This window comes from Diplotaxodon limnothrissa, linkage group LG12, assembly GCF_057381915.1.
Source record: "Diplotaxodon limnothrissa isolate DT_005_m linkage group LG12, D_limnothrissa_male_GT1.1, whole genome shotgun sequence".
Taxonomy (NCBI): Eukaryota; Metazoa; Chordata; class Actinopteri; order Cichliformes; family Cichlidae; genus Diplotaxodon; species Diplotaxodon limnothrissa.
This window is the reverse complement of record NC_140607.1, coordinates 4,183,081-4,206,030: the sequence shown is the minus strand read 5'-3', so window position 1 is coordinate 4,206,030 and position 22,950 is coordinate 4,183,081. Positions and strand designations below refer to the sequence as shown.

Genomic DNA, 22,950 nt, shown 5'->3' with positions numbered 1-22,950 from the left:
TATCCCAGCTGGACTATTGTAACTCCTTATATGCTGGAGTCAGCCAGACCTGCCTGGCAAGGCTGCAGTTGGTCCAGAATGCTGCAGCTCATCTTCTGACACGTACTAAAGGATGTGAACACATTTCCCCGGTACTTGCCTCCCTTCATTGGCTCCCTGTCCGCTTCAGAATTAATTTTAAAATTTTATTGTTGACTTACAAATCCCTGAATGGACAGGCTCCCGGGCATTTGTCTGACCTCTTGCAGACTTATACCCCCCTTAGATCTCTTAGATCAAGTGATCTTTTGCTCTTAGCTGTACCAAGGTCGAGGCTGGTTCATAGAGGTGATCGAGCATTTGCAGTCGTAGCGCCTAAGCTGTGGAATAATTTACCCCTACACATAAGACAGGCTCATACTGTCAATCTTTTTAAATCTTATCTTAAAACGCATTTTTATTTACTGGCTTTTAATACAGCATGAGAGTTGTTTGTTAATTCATATTTGGTGTTTGCTTTTAATACTCTAAGTTGTTTTATTATGTATGTTGTATTCTTGTACAGCACTTTGGTCAACGCTCCTGTTGTAATTAAATGTGCTATATAAATAATTAAACTATTAAACTATTAAACTCATGCAGAGCTGAGGCTTGAATTCAGAGTCACTGAGGTGATCTAAGATGACGGTCGCTTCGCACTATAAAAATCTAAACTGCTGTTATTTTAGGTGTGAAAAAAATACCAATACCAATCTTTTTATATGCATATGTAAACTATACTAATTCAAATATATCTAAGCAACATGCAGTACTGTAGCTCTCAATTCGTGCTGTTCCTTGGAGCCTGCTGCTGTCATGGTCCTGGGCCATGTTGGCCCAGCATTCTTAGTTTTCTTGTAATTTTGTATTTTGTTCTGTGTGCCGTGGTTCCTAGGTTCTGTTAAAGATGTTCCTTTTTTGATTACCTCCTGTGTGCCCCTCTGTGTATCTGTGAGCCCTCGTTTCCCCTCGTGTTTCATTTAATGTTTTCCCCAGCCCGTTATGTCTGTGCTCTCCTCCTGTCTGAACCTCTGTGTACTTCCTGTTTTACTTTGACAGTGTCTCGTTAGTATGCGTCATGTTGTGTTCACTCCTGCCGTGTCTCGTTATGATTATCTATGTCAGCTGTGTTCCCCGTGTGCTCCCACTTCCCTCGTTAACCCTCTGTGTATTTATGTGCATGTCTCCCTCAGTTCAGTGTCGCGTCGTCAAAGTCTCCTCCCCGGACCTGTGTGTCTTTCTGTGTTCCCTCGGTCTTCTGTTAGCATTCCCAGTTTAGTTCTGTTTCTTTGTGAAGCCTGCAATAAAGTTCAGTTCCTGTCTCCGTGAGTTTTGCGTTTGGGTCCTCATCTGCCTCCACACAGCTAGTTCATGACAGTACGACGCGACCAGTAATGGACCCAGCAAGCTCCCTACGGAACCGGCAGCGTGCAGACCCCGCCTTCCCTAACGAGAGGGGAAGGCAGGAGGCTCGGCATGCCCGGGAGCGCGAGTCTGCCTTTTATGGGACTCGATTGGCTCTAGGTGGGCCGTGCAGCCTCCAAACTGCAAACGCTGCTGCCTTTTCCCCACATCATCCCACGGTGATAAGAGTTGGAGGATTCAGCCTATCACCTGCCACAACTCCTCCGGCCTTCTCACCTTCCGGTTCACCTCCCCAGTCGCCGCCCACGTCCCACGCAAAGAAGAGGGTTACTCGGCGGCCGAGGAGAGATTTCGCGCCTCCGACAAGCAGCCTATCTCCGCTGCAGTCCTTTGCGCTCTTCCTGGGACTTCCACGCTCGGAGCTGCACAAGCTCCGTGTCTCTTCAACGCAGCCCGGCCCGTCATCGGTTCAGTCAGCCGACGTCTCTGAGGTGCCTGCGTCTACAGCTTCGGGAACTCACGGCACAGTTCCCAGGAAAAAACGGCGCTCACGCCGTCGCCACCCTAAAGTTACTGAGCAAACTCCGGTGGTGAGTGAATCTGACTGTTTCTTCCATGCCACTTCCAAGTCGGACCGACTCGGACAATATTCTGTTCCTGAGTCCGCAGTTTTTCACGTCTGTAACTCATCAGAGACGAATAGTAAGTTTGAAAATGACTGTGTTTCCAGGCCTCATAATGTTTCTAAGTTCACCTCTGCACCTATTAAGCACGAGACTGAGTTCATTGCCCCCCTAGAGACTGCTGTTCACGCTGAATTAAAAACTTCTGGCACTGTAAGCTCTATGCGCGTCATCCCAGAGGCCATTAACTCTGTGTCTGGTAATTCTGGGTCAGTTAATCCAGAGGCTGCATTACCTACCCTCACGCCCATGTTTGAGAATGACACTTTTTTTCCTTTGCTCCTCCCAGGTCAGCAGTAATTGACACACAGACTGATAATCTCACCTTAGAAAAGCAAAAGACTATTTTTGAGTTGCATACTTGTGAACTAAATATTAAAACAAACAGTCCTGAGGTTCCTGTTCCTGCTGAAACCGGAGGGGACCACCTGGAAACTGACCTGTGTCTTCCAACCTTCAAAGGCTGCGCTTTCTGTTCTTCAGGTTGCTTTTGACCCTCTGTCACATTTAGATTTCCCTGCCTTGTCTGTTAGCTCTGAATCTGTTTCTCCAGGGATAAAGATTGTTAACTCAGGTTTTGAAAACACCAAGACTGTGCATTCAATCACAGTTGTTAAGGTTAAGTGCAACAAGTTACCGTCCGTCACGTGTAAACTGCTAGGGGAGCTCAGGTTGACTATTCCTGAGTTAGTTTCGCACCCAGTTGCCTCAGACACCACCTGTGTTAACTCCCCTACCCCTGTACCTGCTGTGTATAAGACTGTGGGTGGTGTTTCTTCACTCCTGGACTATGCTGCTCTCCAACCTGCGTATTTAGAAACAGTCTATGAGAATGCTTCTATTTCTATAACCGCTCCTTCTGAGCCAAGAATTACAGACTCTAACTCTGCTAAGCCTGGATCTTTCCTGTACAATGACTGTTTTAAAGGCTGCTACTTCTAACATGGACAGCTTAAGAACAGCAGAGTTGCTAAGAGTGGCCTGCCATAAGTCTGTTTGCTGAAACTGTGTTTGGCTCCACTAACTTGGTTTTCCCAGTGTCTGTTACTGCTCCTGAGCTCAGCTCTCCAACTCCAGTTCCTGTAACCAGGGCAGCGCGGGCCCAGCTTTCCCTTGCTCCCGTATCAGTTCCTCGGGAGAGGGTGGCTGAGGTCCAGCTGGTCCCTGCTTCTGTCCCCAGCCTGGCAGAGGCTCCGTTCATCCCGGCACCCGTACCTGCTCCTCGGGTGGGGTTGATGGACACCCAGCCGTCGCCTGCGCCTGTTCCGGCTCCCCAGGTGAGGTCAACTGTGACCCTGCTGGCTCCTGCACCCGTCCCAGTTCCTCGGGTGGGAGCGGCAGAGGTCCAGCTAGCTCCTGCACCTACACCGGCCCCCAGGGTAAAGGCAGCCAGAGCCCAGCTCGTCCCTGCACCCGTATCTGTTCCTCGGGTGGGGATGGCTGGTGTTCGGCCAGGCCCAGCACCCGTTCCTGTTCCCCGCAGGAGAGCAGCCAAGAGCCAGTCACCTGTTCAGTCACCAGTTCAACTACCTGCTTACCCACCATCACTTCAACCACCACTACAACTTGCACTTCTGTCCATAGCGCAGTCATTAGCTCAGCTGTTAGCAAAGTTTCCTGTTTTGTCACCAGCTCAGTCTCTAGCACACTTATCAGCTCCATTACCTGCTCAGTCATTAACTCTGTCACCAGCTCAGTTCATAGCTCAGCAACCCGCTCAGACACTGTCAACCTCAGCTGTAAGCCTTTGTGGGCTTTCTCTGCCAGCTGAGGACTGCGTGGTACTGACAAACTTTGGACAGACTGTTTGCCCTGCACAGCCCCAGCCGTTGCATCCCAAGCCGACTGCGTGCCCTGTGCAGCTACAGTTAGCGTCCGCTGAGCCAGAGGTCTCCGCACCAGCTGGCTCTGCGTCTGTTCTCGCTGGGGGTTCAGGCGAACCTCTCCAGCACCTCCTCGTCTCCGCTGGAGGGATCGAGGGGCCTGTTCAGCCATTGCCTGGTCCAGCATTGGCATCAGCTGCACCCACGCCCGGTCCGGCCTATGCTTCAACTTCAACGTCGCCTTGTCCGGCCATGGCTTCGGCTTCGCCTTGTCCGGCTTCGGCTTCGCCTTGTTCGGCTTCGGCTTCGCCTTGTTCGCCTTGTCCGGCTTCGGCTTCGGCTTCAGCTTCGCCTTGTCCGACCACGCCACAGTCCGGTCCTGCCTCGTCTGATCCTGTGCCCACCAAGCCTCTACCAGTACGCCCGACGCCGGAGAGCCGCCGGAGAGCCGCCGTCTTCCCCGCGGCTGGCCTCCGGAACAGTCGAACTGTGAACTTTTGTGCTGTCGCCCCTCCGGGTTGACCTTCTGACCTCTTTGGACATTTGCCTCCGTGTTTTGAACTGTTTTTGTGTCTTTGTGGACTCAGTGTTGGTTCATGCTCCTCGTCTTTTGTTTGGTTTCATTCATTCAGTCAGGGGAAATCCATATTGCTAGAGTTATAACTTCCTGGTTCAGGCTATTTCCTGACATAGGGGCAGTGAGACATTTCAGTGACAATGTATTTGTAACCCATGTCAGTGACCAGAATAAGATATTACCTTAGAAGGGCAGGAATGGTCTTTGTGCAGAGGACATAGAGATGATGCATTGCTTATATAAAACGATTAGAGAAGCATGATATGGTGGCAAGTGCAGATAATCTCTCAGGGTAAACCAGTTGGAAGAAAAAATTTAAATAGGCCTTTAGAATATGGAGGGATCCTACAGACACCTACTATAGCAGCTTTCTATAAGTCACAACTCTAAAAAAAATAAAAATGTTGGCCATTTCAGCTCCTTTTTCTTTAAGATTGTCCTACCTTAAACTTCCTAACTGACTCTCACTTGGTCTAACTAACCCAATGCCACTATGCTCTTCCTCTTCAAAGTCATGAAACTGAACTGTAATTTCTTAAATGTATCCATGCAACAATGAAAAAGAATAGAATCTGAAATATGAGTGTGGAGGGCACAAAAGTAAACAACAACATTTTACAGCAGGATGTCTCTTTTCTGCAAATGTTATGCTCATTATCTGCTTATTATTTCTACCAACAATGGATTTTTCTCTATACATTCGTGTTAAAAGACATACATGCAGGAAATACACTGACACACAGACCACAAACATGCTGTCAGGAAATACCGACTGCAATGTAGAACTAAAATATTATTTCCTTTAGTGATAGTGTGTCTTTACACTGTCGGTTCTTTGTACACTTACAACAAAATGGCTTTAATACTGAGAAAGGCAGCTTTATGAGAATATGTTGATACTTTTTTTAAACAAGAAAACAGGCAGTTTTTTGTGTAAGAAAAAAACTCTGTTTTTTCCACATTAAGTAGTCATGCTCCTGCTGCTTTAGTTAAGTGGATAAAATGAAATTATAGTAGACACGGGCAGTTTGCTGTACTATAGCAAGTCAAACACAGTTTTAATCTTGCTCGAAGACATAAAATCTGTCTGCTTGCCCTCAAACTCCAATTTAGACACAGTCAGGGGTTGAACAACCAAAACTGGCACTCAAGTACTTCTTGAGTCCATGATCATTCTTATCCATATGAGTTATTATGATGATAAACATGACTGAAATCTATTGTGCTGCAAATAACAAATTAAATCACTTTTATTCTCACATCACATGTGCAGGTACACTGGTACATGCGAGTGAAATTCTTGTGTGCGAGCTTCACAAGCAACAGAGTTGTGCAAAATACAATAACATAAGAACAAGGAAAATATAAGAATGGCTAAATCTGAGAATTATATGAATAAATATATGTACAATATAAGATTGTATGCACATTACTGAATGTGTGTGTGTGTATATATATATACATATTTTACAAATTTAATAGAATAAACAATAAAATAAAATATACAGAGGTTGGTAGTTGGATATTGTGCAAAACAAGTGGCATTAATGTACAGTATGTAGTACATAATGTTGAAGTTCCAGTTGTGAAGCTGAGGTGTCTATGACGTGTTCAGCAGTCTGATGGCCTGATGGAAAAAGCTGTCTCTCAGTCTGCTGGTTCGGGACCGGATGCTGCAGAACCTCCTTCCCGATTGAAGTAGTCTGAACAGTTTATGGCTGGGGTGACTGGAGTCCTTGATGATCCTCCCGGCTTTCCTCAGGCTCGCTTCCTGTAGATGTCCTGGAGGGAAGAAAGCTCACCTCCAATTATCTGTTCAGAACACCGCACTACTCTCTGGAGAGCTTTGCGGTTGTAAGCGGTGCTGTTGCCGTACCAGGTGGTGATGCATCCAGTGAGGATGCTCTCAATGGCACAGCGATAGAAGGTCCTGAGGATGCGGGGGCTCATGCAGAATCTTTTCAGTCTCCTGAGAAAGAAGAGGCGCTGCTGACACCAGTGGGTCAGGGCGCTGACCTCCTCCCTGTAGGCCGTCTCATCAGCTTTGGTGATAAGACCCACCACTGTACCGTCGTCCGCAAACTTCACAATGATGTTGGAGTTGCTACACCAGTCTGCATGTCAGTCTATCCTTTGGGAAGATACCGAATCACTGAGTGTGAATGTTTCTGACTGTTAGCTAGAAAGCACTTAGAAATAGTAAAAAGGTGGGCTGCTTGGGTGAACAAGACATGCGTATAACTGTTTGAGTGCTCAACCCAACTCTACTCAAAGAAGGAAAGCTCTTTATAAGGACCAGTGCAATTACTATTTTCATCATTATGTTGCCTAGCAACACCTACCAATTAGCTAAAGTAACCTATTTTATTTGTGCACCTGTAATGCCTTAAAAAAGCATGTAGCATTTTAATCTTGTGACGATAACATAGATGAGATGAGATGAGATGAGATGAAATGAGACATTTATCCCGAGGGAAATTCTTTTGTCATACACACGCTCAAAGCAGCAAGAATTTTTGATATCTTGAAATTGTGATGTTTACAGTATGGATATAGCATTATATTACATAATTTGCCACATCAACTTATGAAGTCAAATTTGGTGAAATAACAGTATAAAATTCATGCATTTTTGTCAGGTACATGTTACTGACAATAATATGTGTGCCAAGTTTAGTTGCAGAAGTCCCGATTGTGTAGAGTACAAAGACAGACTGTATTATAGCAGCTTCGGTGAACATAAAAGTTGCAGTGTTACTTCTATCCCCATCTTTGCTCTTGCGGTATTCTCGAAAAGATTGCAATTCAGGATCCTTTGACTACCATGTCTCCTTCAAGTATACTTTAGATTTTAGCAGCAAACTGTTGATGATGTTTTTTTTTTCAAACAAAATCAATAGATATCCTGTATATGTGTTTTACAGAGAACCCTGTAAAACACCATCTATTTGTTACAAGCTACTTTACTGGCGTTGAGGCCATATAAACGCCAACCTCATATAACTGGAAGCTGTGCGAGAGCAGTGCTGGTGGAGTCAAGGTATTATAGCATGTTCTGATAGAAACACAGTAAAAACATTTGAAAAGAGACCAGCAGGGTCACCTGTCACCTTTTTGCTTACATCGGAGAAAAATGGTAAAGAGGTTACCTTATGGGCACAATCACTGGAAGGCTCTCTGTGCTCTCTGAACACCAACTATCCTGTGAGTCATGTGAAGCAATTGCATTTCACAAGGCTAGAGACCCGATGGTGGCTTGAGGTGGTTGTAAGAGCGGGCACAACAAAAGACGTGATTTTGCAGCCGTTGATTGCTTCAAGCCTTCCAATATATAGTAGTAACAAACAAAAAAGTATCAACAGGAAGCCAAAGTTGACACCAGTTTCATAAAGCGCTGGGAAAAAAAACATCAAAGAGGTGATTTGTCATAAAAATGATTTTATTATCCTAATTTATTATCGGATTACGGATATCAATTTTCCACTGTTTTTTCCCTTTACAATATATTACTATCATTACTGTTTTATACATTGTTTTATATATTAATAACTTTCAAATAATTTTGTACATGCTTTTGGGACTGACATTCCCTGGTCAGATGAAGAAAAATGAGACAAAAAGGCACGTGATTGCTCGTGTCCACAGTGAGCAATACAGTCCAAAGAAACAAAGAACCGTCGTGGTTTATGTGAGTGCAGTTGAAATGTCCCCCGATCTAATGATGGGCAGCCCCTTTGAAGCCTATTACATGTCTTGCCAGGGCAGCACATTAAGTCCAAAGCAATTTTCCATATCACAGCCCAAAATAATCACTTTCATGTGGCAGCTGACAGCAATTATATCTTCTGATTTGCTCCGATTCACTCAGGAAAAAAAAAAAAAAAGAAATCACACACCCACCCACGCTTTCTCATCTCCAAAGAGCTGATACTTTTACAGTAGAAACAATATAATTACTAGAACGTTGAACCACCTTCAGGGGCTGCACTCAGATGACTTGCTCTATACATGTACAGCTGTAGCTGAATATCAGATGTGGGCCATTTCAAACGGTGCAGCCTGCCATAAGGTCTGGTATGAATGTGCAGCTCAGTGGAACACACAGATTGATCATATTCTTCTTTAAAACTCAGTATAGGAAAGCTCTGTGGCCTGAGGGAGACCCAGTGTACTGTGTAGTCTGTGGTGTGAAATACCACACACCAGCACCACCGGCGCTCTGATCTCTCTGAACTGTCCACAGTTTAAGATCTAACTGTGACTTGAAACGCTGCCCAAACTGTCTCAGAGGTCTTTCTCTGGTTTCAGTGCCTGGGATGCTTAATCCAGTTTCGTATCATCCACTTCTGACCAGAGCATCTCTGGACCACAAGGCGAAGGCCAAAGTTGGCGTCTTTGGACATTTCTACCTCCAAGCATCGGCCACTGTCCCTGCTGATGATCGGCCCATTCTGCAATGAAAACACAGACAAAAATAACGGCAAATTTTTAAAGTGCTTTTAAGGAAAAAACAGACTGCATGCACACGTCCAATCATCACTTTTAAATCCGTTTACACGTTTTCTTCTTACCTGTGTAAAGTCCCAAAGCCTCTGGGAAATCCTCGACACCGCATCGCATTTTTTCAGACTGGGAGTGCGTCCTCTGCCATCATCAATGAGGCATTTTGTATCAGGCAGGAAGGTGGTGGACCCCAGGGGACCAAGCTGGAGAAGCCCCTCCGTAGAGTACCGAGCCAGCTGCAAGCCAAAGGGAATCAAATGTGTTACACTACCTAAATTAAAGAGCGCAGTGGAAAACACAGCTTTATAAAAAGCAAACACTTGACTTTTTAGAGGGCATCGGTGGAAAGCGCAAGATGGAAATGTGCTTCATTGAATGTGATTGAATGTGATTTGCAGTAATGTGCTTTACCTATTCTGCTCTACAAAAGCAGACAGGCAGAAATTACAGAAGCAGAAAGGAGAAAATGGGTTTAAGGCTTGATTGGCAGATTGTGTTTTTCCTTCACTGTTATCTGAGTCATCTGCACCGGTTCTGTCTGGAGCATATGTTTGAAACCCTTAGCCTAATGTTTGGGGCACATAATACCACATACCTCCACGAGTGCATCTTTCCCACTTTATCATCCCAATTAATTACAAAGTGCCCTGAATTATATATACAGCAACTTTAGGATAATTTTCTCTAAATTGAAAGGTGACATGTACTGCCTCTCAGCTTTCTTTGTAAGTAATTTACAGCCTGTCTTTTATGTAATCAAAGTACAAATTGAGAGAGAGCATGTTGGGTAGGCACGATGACACAATAGTAATTTTGGAAAATAATAATAATGGGAAATTAATAGAAGTCGAATGAACTGCCAAGGTCATTTTTGGGACTCTGAACTCTGGCGTATTTTAAAGGAGCTTGGAAAGAAAAGCGTCTGGACTTCTTTAAGTTACTTGAAGACGTTTCACCTCTCATCCGAGAAGCTTCTTCAGTTCTAGGGTCAAATGGTGGAGAGTCCCAGATATAAACCCAGTGGGAGTGACCCCCCGCAGAGGGACAAAAGGACCCCCTGATGATCCTCTAATCGCCTGAGCCAAGGTGGGAAACTGGGCGTGGGTCCCAATCAGCCAGAGTTTCGGGTGTGTTCATTGTGAAACCTGGCCCCACCTTATCATGCAAATTCCTGAGGTCAGATGGCCCAGGATGTGAGTGGGCGTTAAGGCGTCTGGGAAGGGATCTCAAAACTGGATTATAGATGGCAGAGAGTTGGTGTCGTAAACCACCGCCTCTGTTCAAAGATGGTCGCTCACAGTGGACATAGATGCTTCTTTCACTCCTCTATCAAACCATCTGTCCTCTCTGTCCAAAATGTGAACATCGAAAGAGTGTCCTTTATCCTTAAGATGCAGATGGACTGCTGAGTCTTGTCCTGTGGAGGTGGCTCTTCTGTGTTGTGCCATGCGCTTGTGAAGTGGCTGTTTGGTCTCTCCAATGTAGAGATCTGGGCATTCCAATGTTCACATTTTGGACAGAGAGGACAGATGGTTTGAAAGAGGAGTGAAAGAATCCATCTATGTCCACTGTGAGCGACCATCTTTGAACAGAGGCGGGGTTTACGATACCAACTCTCTGCCATCTATAATCAAGTTTTGAGATCCTTCCCAGACGCCTTAACGCCCACTCACATCCTGGGCCATCTGACCTCAGGAATTCGCATGATAAGGTGGGGCCAGGTTTCACAATGAACTCACCCGAAACTCTGGCTGATTGGGACCCACGCCCAGTTTCCCACCTTGGCTCAGGCGACTAGAGGATCATCAAGGGGTCCTTTTGTCCCTCTGCGGGGGGTCACTCCCACTAGGTTTATATCTGGGACTCTCCACCATTTGACCTTAGAACTGAAGAAGCTTCTCGGATGAGAGGTGAAACGTCTTCAAGCAACTTAAAGAAGTCCAGACGCTTTTCTTTGCAAGCTCCTTTGACTACGATGACCTGGATGACTGAGAACCTTCACAGACATTCTGGCGTATTTTCTTTTCTTTCAGTTTTGATTATAATCTTTTGATATTTAGAATTCTTAGTTAATAGTTTTGTATTCTTGTTTCTGTTATTATTGAATCTTCATGTTTTAGTTTACTCCAAGCTTCCCCAGCATCTGTTTGAGTCGTGTCAAGCCTTCATTTCTGTCAGTGTTTAGTTTCTTCCTGCTTTATTTTGATAGTTACATGCCTTGTTTTACTTCCTCTAGTTGTTGTTTTACTTAGTTTCAGGTGTGTCTCGTCACCCTCCTGTGTCCACTGTGGACTTTAGGATTCTGCAGATTGTAGACCAGCTGAAATAAAAGGCAGGCTTTAAGTTGTTCTGTATTTAGTCTGTATTTAGGCACTATTCCTGCAACCCTTGGCATGAACAGAACTAAATTCAAGTCATAATATCAACACAGACAGTTTAATAGTTACTTTAAATGAATTGTAATCAACCACAAACTAATTAAATAGCCACCGTAAAGCATTTAAAGCTCTCTCGCTATGATGCTACACTATACTGATTGATTTGTCGTATAGAAGCTGCTGCAGTTTCTGGAATTTAGATTTTCGCACTGTTCCAGTTGTTAATTGCTAATAAGCTTTGTATTTCATATACTAAAATAGGCTCAAGTTACTTTGCATTGAAGCCACAGTGCAGCTTATTTATGGTACAGTTTCTCTTAACAACCAAAATTTGATCCCTCATTGTGTAATCCGGTGCATGAAAGCCTCTGTCGTGATACGTCTCTATTACGCAAGGATACAGTAGAGATAACATTCATAATTTATGGGAATGATCCTCTCTGAAAAATGAGACCCCAAAGCTAGGGAGGTCTTCACTATGACGGCCAAGCTGCTTTGGCTACCCTAAATCGTCAAAATGCACGATCTGTCAGAGTAGGTAGTAACATGTTAAGTACTTTATATAACTTACTGTATTTATGTAACTTCCTGGAAGAATCGGTGTAATAACAGGAATCAAGATTTCTGAAAAACGTATTTCTTTATTTTACTTTATTCATGTGAAAATAACCCACAGCTGTTCTACCAATGTGATTTCAATTATTCATTATTTTCTTTAAGATCAGCTGTTCTAATGGTCGGACTTAAAAAATCACATAAAAAAAAATAAAAAAAACCTTAAAACACATGTACTGTTATAAAACTGCAAATGGACTGGTTCTTATATAACACTTTTCTACTCTAAGCATTCTCACAAGCGCTCCTTTTTCTATGCTTTTTCAACATAAGTGCATTAAATCTATAACTCATACACATTCATACGCTGATGGATGAATCAGAGAGCAGTTTGGGATTAGTATCTTGCCCAAGAATATTCAGACTTGAACAGCCAGGAATCGAACCTCCAACCTTCCGATTAGTAGATGAGCTGCTTACCTGTAAAATGAATCCCATAAAGACTAAAATTCTAAACCTGGTAATGCTTTTGTAGCATTTTGCTTTGTATTAAAGTGTTTTACTCAATAAATTTTAACCTTGAAATGTTTGCAGCACATGTTTGTCTGAGTGGTGATTTTATAGAGCATGGATGGAGAAACTAGAAATGCACATGCTGCCTCTATGGGTGATTGTTCATGTGAGAGGGGAGATCCATGTGGATTTTAATCCAATCTTCTGTCATAAAGAGGCACTCAGAACAAACAGGAAAACAATAAAGCACCATATCTTGGTTCACTTGAAGTCTACTGGAGCTGGCTGAGCTGATCACTGCAATACATATTTCATCAGCATCCTAGTAAAATATGCATCCAAATATGTGTATGGAACTCTCATTGTACATGTCACATGCACATTTGAAACGTATTATTATTTATTTCTTTGAAACTCAACAATGGGAGACACAGTTTAATGACCTTTAGGCAGAGGTCATTATTACAGATGGTCTTATTAAGAATTTTCTGTAGACCTCTTGGGTCTTTCAAGGTTTTAATGCTCTAAACTGATTTAATATCTGCATTTCGTTGCCCTGTACCTGTGCATGTGCAATGACAATAAAGTTGAATTCTATTCTATTCTATTAATAAAGGTGTAAACTATGACTCGGCACAAGACAAACTCCATATAATCCCCACTAATACCTGTTTACAGCTTAGTCTGGCAGCGTTTTATATGCTAATTCATTTAAAATGAGTCCATAACAAATAATTAACGTGAGGAAATGATTCTGCTAAGCCAATTAACCTGTGGCTCATGCAGCAACATTACACACTCCATTGCGTTTCTGCAATCACCAGAGTTTTGCAGAACATTTTTTGGAGGTCATGCTAATAGCAAGTCTTCTTTGTTACGGTGATAGTGCAACCGTGGAGCAACTTCCTTGCTGCACCACAAAGTCATACCACAGTTTGTCTTGTGGCCAAGCCTTGAAACAGAGCGTGTGATTTTGTTAACATACACCAAAATCCTATTAAAATGTGCTGGTGAAACACTGAGAAACCCTTTAAAATAGATAATTTAAAAAGGTCACGTCAACTCTGTCTGTTGTACTGCATGAAAAGCTTCTCTTTAAGTTCATTACCTTCCTGTAGCCATCTGAAGACAGCAGGACAGATATTTTGATAAATCTGCAGCCTCTTATCAGAGAAGTGTATCGTTATTACACACAGCTGTCCACTCTGTTTCTTTTTATTAAATCACATGCAAATAATACTGAGCCACTATTAAATGAAACACGCACATCACTACGCACACAAGCCTGCCGATAGCTTCATACTCTGCCTGTGTTTGTGAGAGAAGCCAGATTACCGGAGGATCGTGATACAGCAAAGAAAGCAATCCCAAAATTTTATCAGTGGACAATAAAATATTGCATCATTTGCTTTATGAAGGTAGATGTGCGCACACGCTAGTAATGTAATGGGGCCGGCTCTGTGCCTCCACCACCATCCTTTCACTGCTTTGCACTGCTGAACAAATGTGAGACATTATCCATGAGTTAGATTTCCTCAGGGAGAGCGTGCACACGCTCACTTCTCTGAAGCACAGCGAGAAGTCATTCTGATCAATTCTAGTTTTTTTTTTTATATCTTAAAAGAAGAAATTCTATAAATGACAAAACTGAATACAGCTGGCTCAAAATAATGTCAGTCATCAGTGTAATCTAATGATGCAAAGAAATCAAATTCATTTCCATTTGTTTATTTCCCCCTGGGGAGCAGGATTAAGAGTTGATCGAGCTTTGCATTACTGACACCATGGAGCTCTTTGCAGGAGAGGCCAGTGAGGTGGTTTGCATCACCAAAAACGAGAGCAGTTTGCAGGAAAGTTGGGAAATGTTTGAAAAATGATGCATGGGTAGCTTTTGCATGCATATCTTGAGAACTGGATTTGGTTTCACTGAGAAGAAAATAAGCACAAAAACAGGACAAGGGCCTCCCACCCACAGCATCATTTGTTCTGGTATCTATTCAAGTAAAGGTTGTGCTGAGAAGATGCTTTCTCTTTTTTTCCCCCAGCAGCATCCTCCTGCATATTCATATAATTGTTTCCTGGGAGTGCCCCAGTTTTCCAGTGTTTCCTTCAAATCCTGACCACATTTAAAATGAGTTTCGGATTTAATTTAATACCAAACTCCCAAGAGCTGCATGTTCTCCTCTCTTACCGTTAAAGAAAAATAAATCGCAGCATATTTAATCACATTCTGAAAAATTCTTCACTTTTCGTGTGTTTAAATCTAACTGCAGACATACTGTATGTCAGCACTATAAGTGATTATGTTGACTGATCTTTTCACATTTTAAAATTAGTGCTTGCACATCATCTGTTTGCATGTTCATGTCATCTCATACTCCCCAGCTTCAACACTCTGTTTGGAACCTGCATGGGGTTCAAGAGCTGGTTAAGAGGACAGGAGGCAACATGCTGCCTTCTTATGGTTCATTCATTTTAAATGACTGCTGCACATGGATCACTGCTTATATCATGTATACGTGTACAGTGTACATTATAGCAAAAAAGTTTCAGTCTGTCGGGAGGCAGCAGTTCATTCCTGAATTCACTGTGCAGCATAACAACAACCGCCAAAATACAGCAGAATCAGAAAGATCTGTTCAGCAACAAGAAGAGAAACAGTCCTGCAACAGATGGCACGGGCCCCACAGAGCCCTGATCTCAACATTATGGAGTCTATCTGGGATGAAGAGACCAAAGCAACTGAAGTTGTCTCAGTATCCAAAAGAACTGCTGCAAATTCTCCAACCCAGCTGCAAAACCAGAGTACTTGAGTGCCATGACAAAGTTCATGCATGTTTATCAGCAACAATAAAGGCAAGTGATGCTCACAGTACATATGAATTAAACTGAGATGAGCAACATTTAAGGCATAACTGCATTAACGTGGCAAATCTCCGTTAACGAGTTACTGCTGATCGCCCTGTGCATGGGGCTGCACAGTGTCAATGCGTTAGCGCGGTTAGCTCGTTAGCGCAGTTAGCTCGTTAGCGCGGTTAGCTCGTTAACGCGCTGACAGGGGATTTCTAAAAATCACCCCGTAGTTCTTCAGCTAAGACACCTGAGTTAGAAAACAGAAACACTGCAGTCGTCTGGGCAGTAACGAACGCACCCTGCGATCTGCGTCTCGGCACTGCCTGCGTACTTTATTTATACATGTCTTATGTCTGTGTGTGTGTGTGTGTGTAAAAATAACAACGTCACTCAGAGCAACGGGTTATTTCCCCTTTTCTACATCTGTTCTCTAAAAACAGGAAGTGATTTAGTAGCTGAATAAGTTCATCACAAAAGTTATTAGGTGAAAAGTCACATAGACATGTAGATTGCCTAGTGATCAACAAAAAGCACATTTCATGAAGCTGATCAATTTATATGAAAACAAAAATCCCTTGACACGCGCTGATGCTGTCCAGCGTCGTCCAGCACTAATGTATGTATAGATAGATAGATATAAAATCCAAAGCCATCAATAAAACGTATTAAGCTGTGATGCTGCTTTCATTTCAAGATGTCCAAGTGCATCCATTACCTCATAGGTTTCTCTTCAGCATAAAGATGTTTAGTAGCCTAACTGCTGCACATTCCTTTTATATATACAAATCCCTAAAAGATGGATGTTGCTGTTCTAAAATTCACCACATGGAGTCTTGAACTGAGCATTTTGGCTTTTGTCATTAAATTAGCAAAAAGAAAAAAATCTGATAAACTGAAAGACTTGCTCATACAGTAGCAACTTATCAAATACAGGGTAGCCATGCCCTAAAGCATACCCTACTTTATTGCCTATGTTGCTGTAAATGGGACCATAATTCACACAATGAGCACTGGGCTGTATCTAAGGGGTGAGGGACTTGAAAGTAGTAGGTTATTTTGATAACCTCATTAGGAAAAACCTTTCTTTTGGTGTAATAAATAAAGTAAGGAGCACGGTCATTTTCTCACTGACAATCCAATCTGTCTTCCTTTTCAACGAGAAGAGCCACCACTGCTGGCTATTAGATGGTATGTAGAGTTTGTAATTATTTGTTTTAGGGCTTTTTTTCTTTGCTTTTAAATAATGACAGCATCAGATAGACCGAGGGGTGGAATGCTATATATCTATCCATAGCATATAGTCACACCCACACAGGTTAAGTATCACATATTAAGGCCAATCTTGATTATATAACTCTACCACTGTTACTTTTAAACTTTCATTGTTGTAGATAGCAACATGTTTAGCATTTGGCACGCTAACTGCCTGACTGCAGAAACTGACAATGATTGTTTAATTGTTGCTTAATAAGATGAACAGAGTGCCACTTATGACAGCAACAAGCTAGTCACATTGATTGGTTGTTAGGCTGTTATTATTAGTAAGCATGCTGTTAACTGATGATGTTGGCAAACTTCAGACAGTATACTGATTACAGTTTGCTACAGAGGGCTGTGCTAAGCCTTTCTGGTGTATCTACTGAATCCAGATATTTTTGGACCGAGCAGGTCATTGCATTAACACTGACGCCAGTAGGAATAGCACTCCTATGCAGATAAAGTCAAGAAATATTTTCAGGTCGAGTCACAGAGATTGAGAAGCTGTAGTTCATGTGGGTGCTGAATTTGAAGCTGAGACACCTTCAAGTCATGTTACATGGTAGGGGTGGAAGATTTTTGAAGATTTATTCTGGCTGCAAGAGCAAATGATAGGTCGAAACATCATTTAGAGTGAACAGGTTCTGAGAGAATACTTGAAATATTTGCAGTGTCCAAACATAACTTAATCTGTAAAAAGTGAGAACACCATGTGGTGAGTATTGGTCTTTCAAACTAGCATTAAGTTCACAGGATGCTAGTTTTCCCTCTATGTGTATTCTGTGTTAGACCTCAATTTAATTTAACCATGAGAATATTTGTAGTATATGCATCCTGCATTGCTTAAAAACCCGTAGAGGGATGTGTGTGGTGGTCTATATTAATCAGCGAGTACCAATGGGAAGAACACATTTCTATTTATAGCATGTCTGTGCCTCACACTTACTATGTAAAACCTGACTTGGATGCTACATTGCCTAAAGAGGAGACTAATTGCACCACATCATCTTTAGGTTTAGTGTTAAAACGCAGAATGTGTTGATTTAAAAAAAAATCTGCTAAAGAATTTTCTGTAGGTTTCTGTATGTTTACCTTTTGCAAAGACGCCCAATTTACAGACTTAAATGAGTAAGAATCAATACAATGCACTGACAAACAGTTTAATTAATGGCATTACTGACTGTTGAATATCTGTATCGAAGACAGCAGTCAAAATAAACAGGAAATAGAGAAAGATCTGCTGACCTGGGAGGACATGCCGTGGCAGGGGTACAGGATGGCTTTATCATCGTCCTCAGAACCCTGGTCCAGGCAGTAGCCACTGGCCTTGCTGTTTCTCACCTGCAAGAAAAACAAAAAAGATGATGTTTCTATGAAGCTGCTGAAAGCTCCAGTATTTTACATATCCAATATTCTTAAAAACAACCAAACAAACAGCTTGTTTCAAATATTCTCCATTTGAACATTTGAGTGTTAGGTGCAAGAGCAAACACAAAAAAGTACATAAGCATCTGAGGAACTGGAGAACCACACAAGTTTATTCTATTCTATATTCTATTCGATTCTAATGGCAGTGTACCCTCAACAATAGGAACGTGTTATATGTATACGGTTAGCATGGTGCCAGATAATTTTACCATCTCCTACACTCTGGGCCCTCTGTATTTAAATACAGCAGAAGTCTCAATGAAACTATTCTCATTTACATATTTTATATGTGTGTTGGGTGTCTGTTGTCTGAAAATTGGAAAAGTATGAAACACTGACTGAAATTAAGCTTGCAACACTTTTCCATTGCACGGAAAGTCCAGATGTAATTCTTGGAAATGTCTTTTGACAAAATTACCATATACATAAGTTAAAGTTTGCCATGATTTTGGCTGTATTTAGATGAAAAATTATTAGTTTGAGTGAAGTCTGGAAGGGAAATTTTTTCTCTCTCTCTGATTAATTCACATCAGCTAGTGGAGAAAGTTTGCCTGCAGGTCTTTCTGGTTGAATGCAGTCTTTTCTTTTCTAGTTTTTGAGTTTGCACTTGCAGTTTGACTAGCTTTAAGGAACAAAACTACTTGTTTAAGTTATGAAAAAGTATGCAGTTTGTTTAAAATATGTCATTTTGTTATATGTCAAAGCTCTGAACTTGATCTAAATGCCTATGCTCCTATATTTGTGGGACTATTCATGACATTTCAATTCAACTGTATTTGTATATAACCAAATAACAACAACAGTCAACTCAAGCTGCTTTACATTTTAAGGTAAAGACCCTACAATAATAAAAAATAATCCCCAAAAATAAGATGACCCCTATGAGCAAGCGCTTGGCGACAGTGGGAAGGAAAAACTCCCCTTTAATGGGAAGAAAGAACCAAGCTCAGGAAGGGGCTGGAGTGATGGGAGAAAGACAAAAGGACAAAAGTGCAAACGTATCAAGTACATAAGGTGTTAAGTACCACAAGGTATATTTTTTTAAATCAGGAATTTAAAAACATATTTGAGAAGATATTTCCCCCTAAAAAATAGATTAATAGCTTAACTCCATACTCCACCTCCACCCACCAGTGGGGTGCACCTCACAATTTGCGAACCACTGGTGTATGTGAAAGGAGAAGCTGGTAGAGACAAGCTCGCTGAGTATTATTGAGCAGTTTTCTTACTGCCTCTCTTCTCAGCCTTTTCGGTCGGCTCCTGCCTTTCTTTTCCATTTTATTTACAGATTAGTGTAGGTGGGATTTAATTCTCCTTTAGGCACAATCTATGCAGTGAAGAAGAGAGGCAAAGGGGTGCGAGCACTGCAGATAGTACAGTACAAATGCTCAACAAGACATTAGTAATGGCAGCTTTCTGGGACACATTTTAATTTGTCTGTTGGGCGGTTATTGTTACACAACTAATTTTACTCTTGACATGTTTTAGTGTCAATCTAGAAAAAAAGTCTAACAGAAAGTGACTAAACCAGGGAAAAGACTTCTTTAGCATTGATTTTAATGAGAAAACAGCCAAAGAGGATCCCTGTGAGCTGAGAAAACAGGGTAAATATGAATATTTTGTACAAAATGTTACCACGTGAAAATGGCCCAATATTATATAATTTAATAAATTACCGGTTTCACATTTGGTTCAAACGAAAATAATAGTATCAGAGCAGCCTTTCAAAACCTATTATTATTTATTATCTAAGAAGGTAGATAATAGTCTCTTGAATGTGAGCCACCATTTAATTCCTCTGTGCATGTCACAATACCTCTGTGATACTAGATCCACTGTGGTTTGTTCACACAGCAGGCTGTATTTTCTCAAAGCGATGATTGAGCTTTGATAGATATTATCGGGACACGACCAGCCCCAGTTCAGTCTCCCCCCTGTCCTCCAGACCTGCAGATGATGCACTGAGCATGAGGCCCATGTTTGGTGTGATTTGAATGAGTAAGGCTTCATTTCCAGGTTGCGACATGTCTATCATGTAGTTTTGTCAGGGAGGGTTCCACTCGGCTGGTCTGGTCAGCATGGCCGAGCGCGGTGCTGATGCTCGGTGACAGATGAGGCTCACTTCTGCTCTGCTGGCTGTGTGGCTAGACAAGGTAAATGTTACCCAGCTTGTCGACAGATCTGAAATAGTGCCACTTAAGTTAATGCCACTCTGAGGAATCCATCTGGGTGCCAGAGCCAAAACAGGCAGCAGAGGGAACAAAAGGGGGAGTAAATTCATAGGGCTTTGATGAATTGTGAATTCTGATATGCAGCATATTGATTAGGCTGTTCTTTTGTTCCCACCTATTTGCCAGTCCATCTGTCTGTGAGTGGGATTTAGCAAAAACCAGGCCAGATTTGGTAAAAAAAAAAAAAAGGGGAAAAAAAGGTTTTAATAATTCAGTCAGACCAGCAGCTTGTGAACAGGCATGCCAGACAACACCCTAGGCTGTTAAGGGGGCCCCCAACAGTTGTCCTCAGTTGGAAACCTCCCCTAGGGCATACGAAAAATCCCATCAGTTCCAGAATGGGAGTGTGTCGCATTGCTTTAATGAGCATTGTTGTGACGTGATGTTTGCAGTTACTACTTTGTAATTTAAACCCATACATAGATGAATATTGCATTATTTATGGTTGACTAATAAATGATTATGATATTTGATCTATTAGCCTTTGGCAGTGATCTGCGCTTTTTCCCAATGCCCTTCTAGTTTTCCAGGTGTCCATTGCTGAAATTGATATGAGGTAAACAATGCGTCTCAGCGAACCTCCAAATAGTGTCTGAGTCAGGAGTGTGTTCAATTCTTCAACCTGTTATAATCCTGTTGTCTTCCCCCCACTGTGCTGAGTGCATAGCCAAGCCCAATCAAATTAAAATGGAAAACTAATAAAGTATTTGATTAAAACTCATTATGAGGAGCTGGTACAAATCCTGTGTGGTGATGTTGCAATTCCTTAGCAATATCATACCTTAGACTAGCTACACTCAAATCGTTTGTTTTTTTCTAAGATGTACCACTCCATCACATTAAAGGTCATCATCACATGTCACAAAACATCCTAATAATTCACTCCTTTATTTCTGTGATTTATTTGTAGGATCAGCCTTCCTGCCTCAGCTTTCACATCCTCTGCAAACTCCAGTGGTGTGAAAAAGTGTTTGCCCCCTTCCTGATTTCCAAGTGTTGTGAATATTTGGCACCCTCACATGTTTCAGATCCTCAAAGTGAAAAATGCACAATTCTGTTTTTAAATGTTGATTTCACTGATTAAGGGAGAAAAGTTGTCCAAACCTACCTGGTCCCGTGTGTAAAAGTAAGTGCCCCTCTTGTTTAATCATGAATTATCTGTGATTAACCCCTGTTTTTGTTTAGTTTCACTAAACATACTCAGGCTTGATTACTGGCAGACCAAAGGAGACCAAGGAAAAAAATAAAACCAGGCACGTCTCACATTTGCCAAAATACATCACGATGATCCCCAAGACATCTGGGAAAATTGTATCTGGACTGACGAGGCAAAAGTTGAATGCTTTGGAAGGTGTTTGTCCCCTGATGATATGGCAAAATCAGTGTTTACTTTCAACCATTTGCTTAATGTCTTCCTCACCTCGCCATATGTGATGGTGTTGTTATAGATTCGCATCTCTGGGTAGACGTGATCAAGGTACCAGCGGAAACTCCGACATTGCAGCCTTTTCCTTAAGGCCAAGCGCTCCGAGACATCCCCGAAATCAACCCCAGGGTTCTGTCAACAAATGGTACAAAACAAAGACAAACACGCATGAAAAAAGCCTCTTAGCCAGCAGGCATTTTAATTATTAGAGTGAAAGCTGCTTGAGAAATGGAATATGCGAGAGTGTCGAGGTGCTGAAAAGAAAAGACCAACCTTTTAGTTAAGAGCTGGATAGATGCACCTGTCATGAAGGACCTTCATTGTTCTTTCATTACACGTGATTCAAACTCTAATCAGCTGCTTAATTATGAGCCCTCACGGCCATGCCGGCATTACGGAGGTGGCTTCCTAGATTGATTGGGGGAATGCCTAATAGCTGCACTACCTGGCACTGAGGCTTGATTCAGACGCATGCACACACACATGCAGCCATCTACTCTTCAGTCAGTTCGCCCCCATCTGTGTTGGAATCCACAGTCAGCTGCTGAACGTGCTTCCAACATCTGTTAATAATAAATTCTAGATGGAAATATCCACTTTTTGTAGCAACCATAAAGCGACACTAAAAAATGCATTCAATTTCAGTGAGATGTTGTTTGGTGTTTGGACTTGGAGCCGGCCGCTCTGGTGAATCATAAAGCCTTCCCCCACCAAGGTAATTGTGCTCTCAGCAGGTACCTTAGACAATAACGAAAATCAGTGATTGTGTATAGGGGGAGGCTGGGAGGAGAGGGAGGGGGGTAGATGGAATAATCGTAGTTAGGCCTTTCTACTGTACACAAAATAACTCTGCGCCACAGGACAGCCGAGGTAATAACATGCCATGCCACTGTGCTTGTAATTACACTCAAGAAGGGATGTGGTCTGATTGACTACTTTGTCAAAGGTGCTGCCACCCCCAGCTCCCACATTTCGACTCAACATTTCCAGGCGGCATGCAGGCATCAGCAGCGTGCCACACCAGTGTGTGACGAGCCCACATCCTGTAATTATTTTGTTAGGGATGTCAGTGAGCTGTGCTGGACGGCTTTCTTGAGGCCTTCACTGCTGTCCTTCACTGACTATCATCTCATTCTGCATGGCTGAAGAGGCAATTAGGATTCAATATTAAACTCTTTATTAATGAAAATAGCTGTTTATTATTAGACTCTTGAAAGCAATTAAATGAAACTGATACGTATGAAACTAGACTGATTGGAAATGAGGCTAATCTCCTTCACTTGATGTACCTCTCTCATCTGTTTGGAAAGAGCATCTACTGCTTTCTGCCTGTGCTCTGC

The 22,950-nt window shown here is 42.2% G+C and overlaps 1 protein-coding gene across 1 annotated transcript in view; it reads right to left on the bottom strand.

Annotated features, from left to right (window-relative positions):
* Positions 1–8,770: 8,770 nt before the first annotated feature.
* The window catches only part of galnt9 (polypeptide N-acetylgalactosaminyltransferase 9), a 110,822-nt gene continuing 96,642 nt past the window's right edge, over positions 8,771–22,950 (bottom strand). Inside the window, exons 8-11 of the mRNA XM_085367043.1 lie at positions 21,605–21,742; positions 17,771–17,866; positions 9,038–9,205; positions 8,771–8,917 (exon numbers count right to left, since the gene is read on the bottom strand). Coding sequence (XP_085223169.1) covers positions 8,771–8,917; positions 9,038–9,205; positions 17,771–17,866; positions 21,605–21,742 — 549 coding nt within the window. The remainder of the gene's footprint in view (positions 8,918–9,037; positions 9,206–17,770; positions 17,867–21,604; positions 21,743–22,950) is intronic.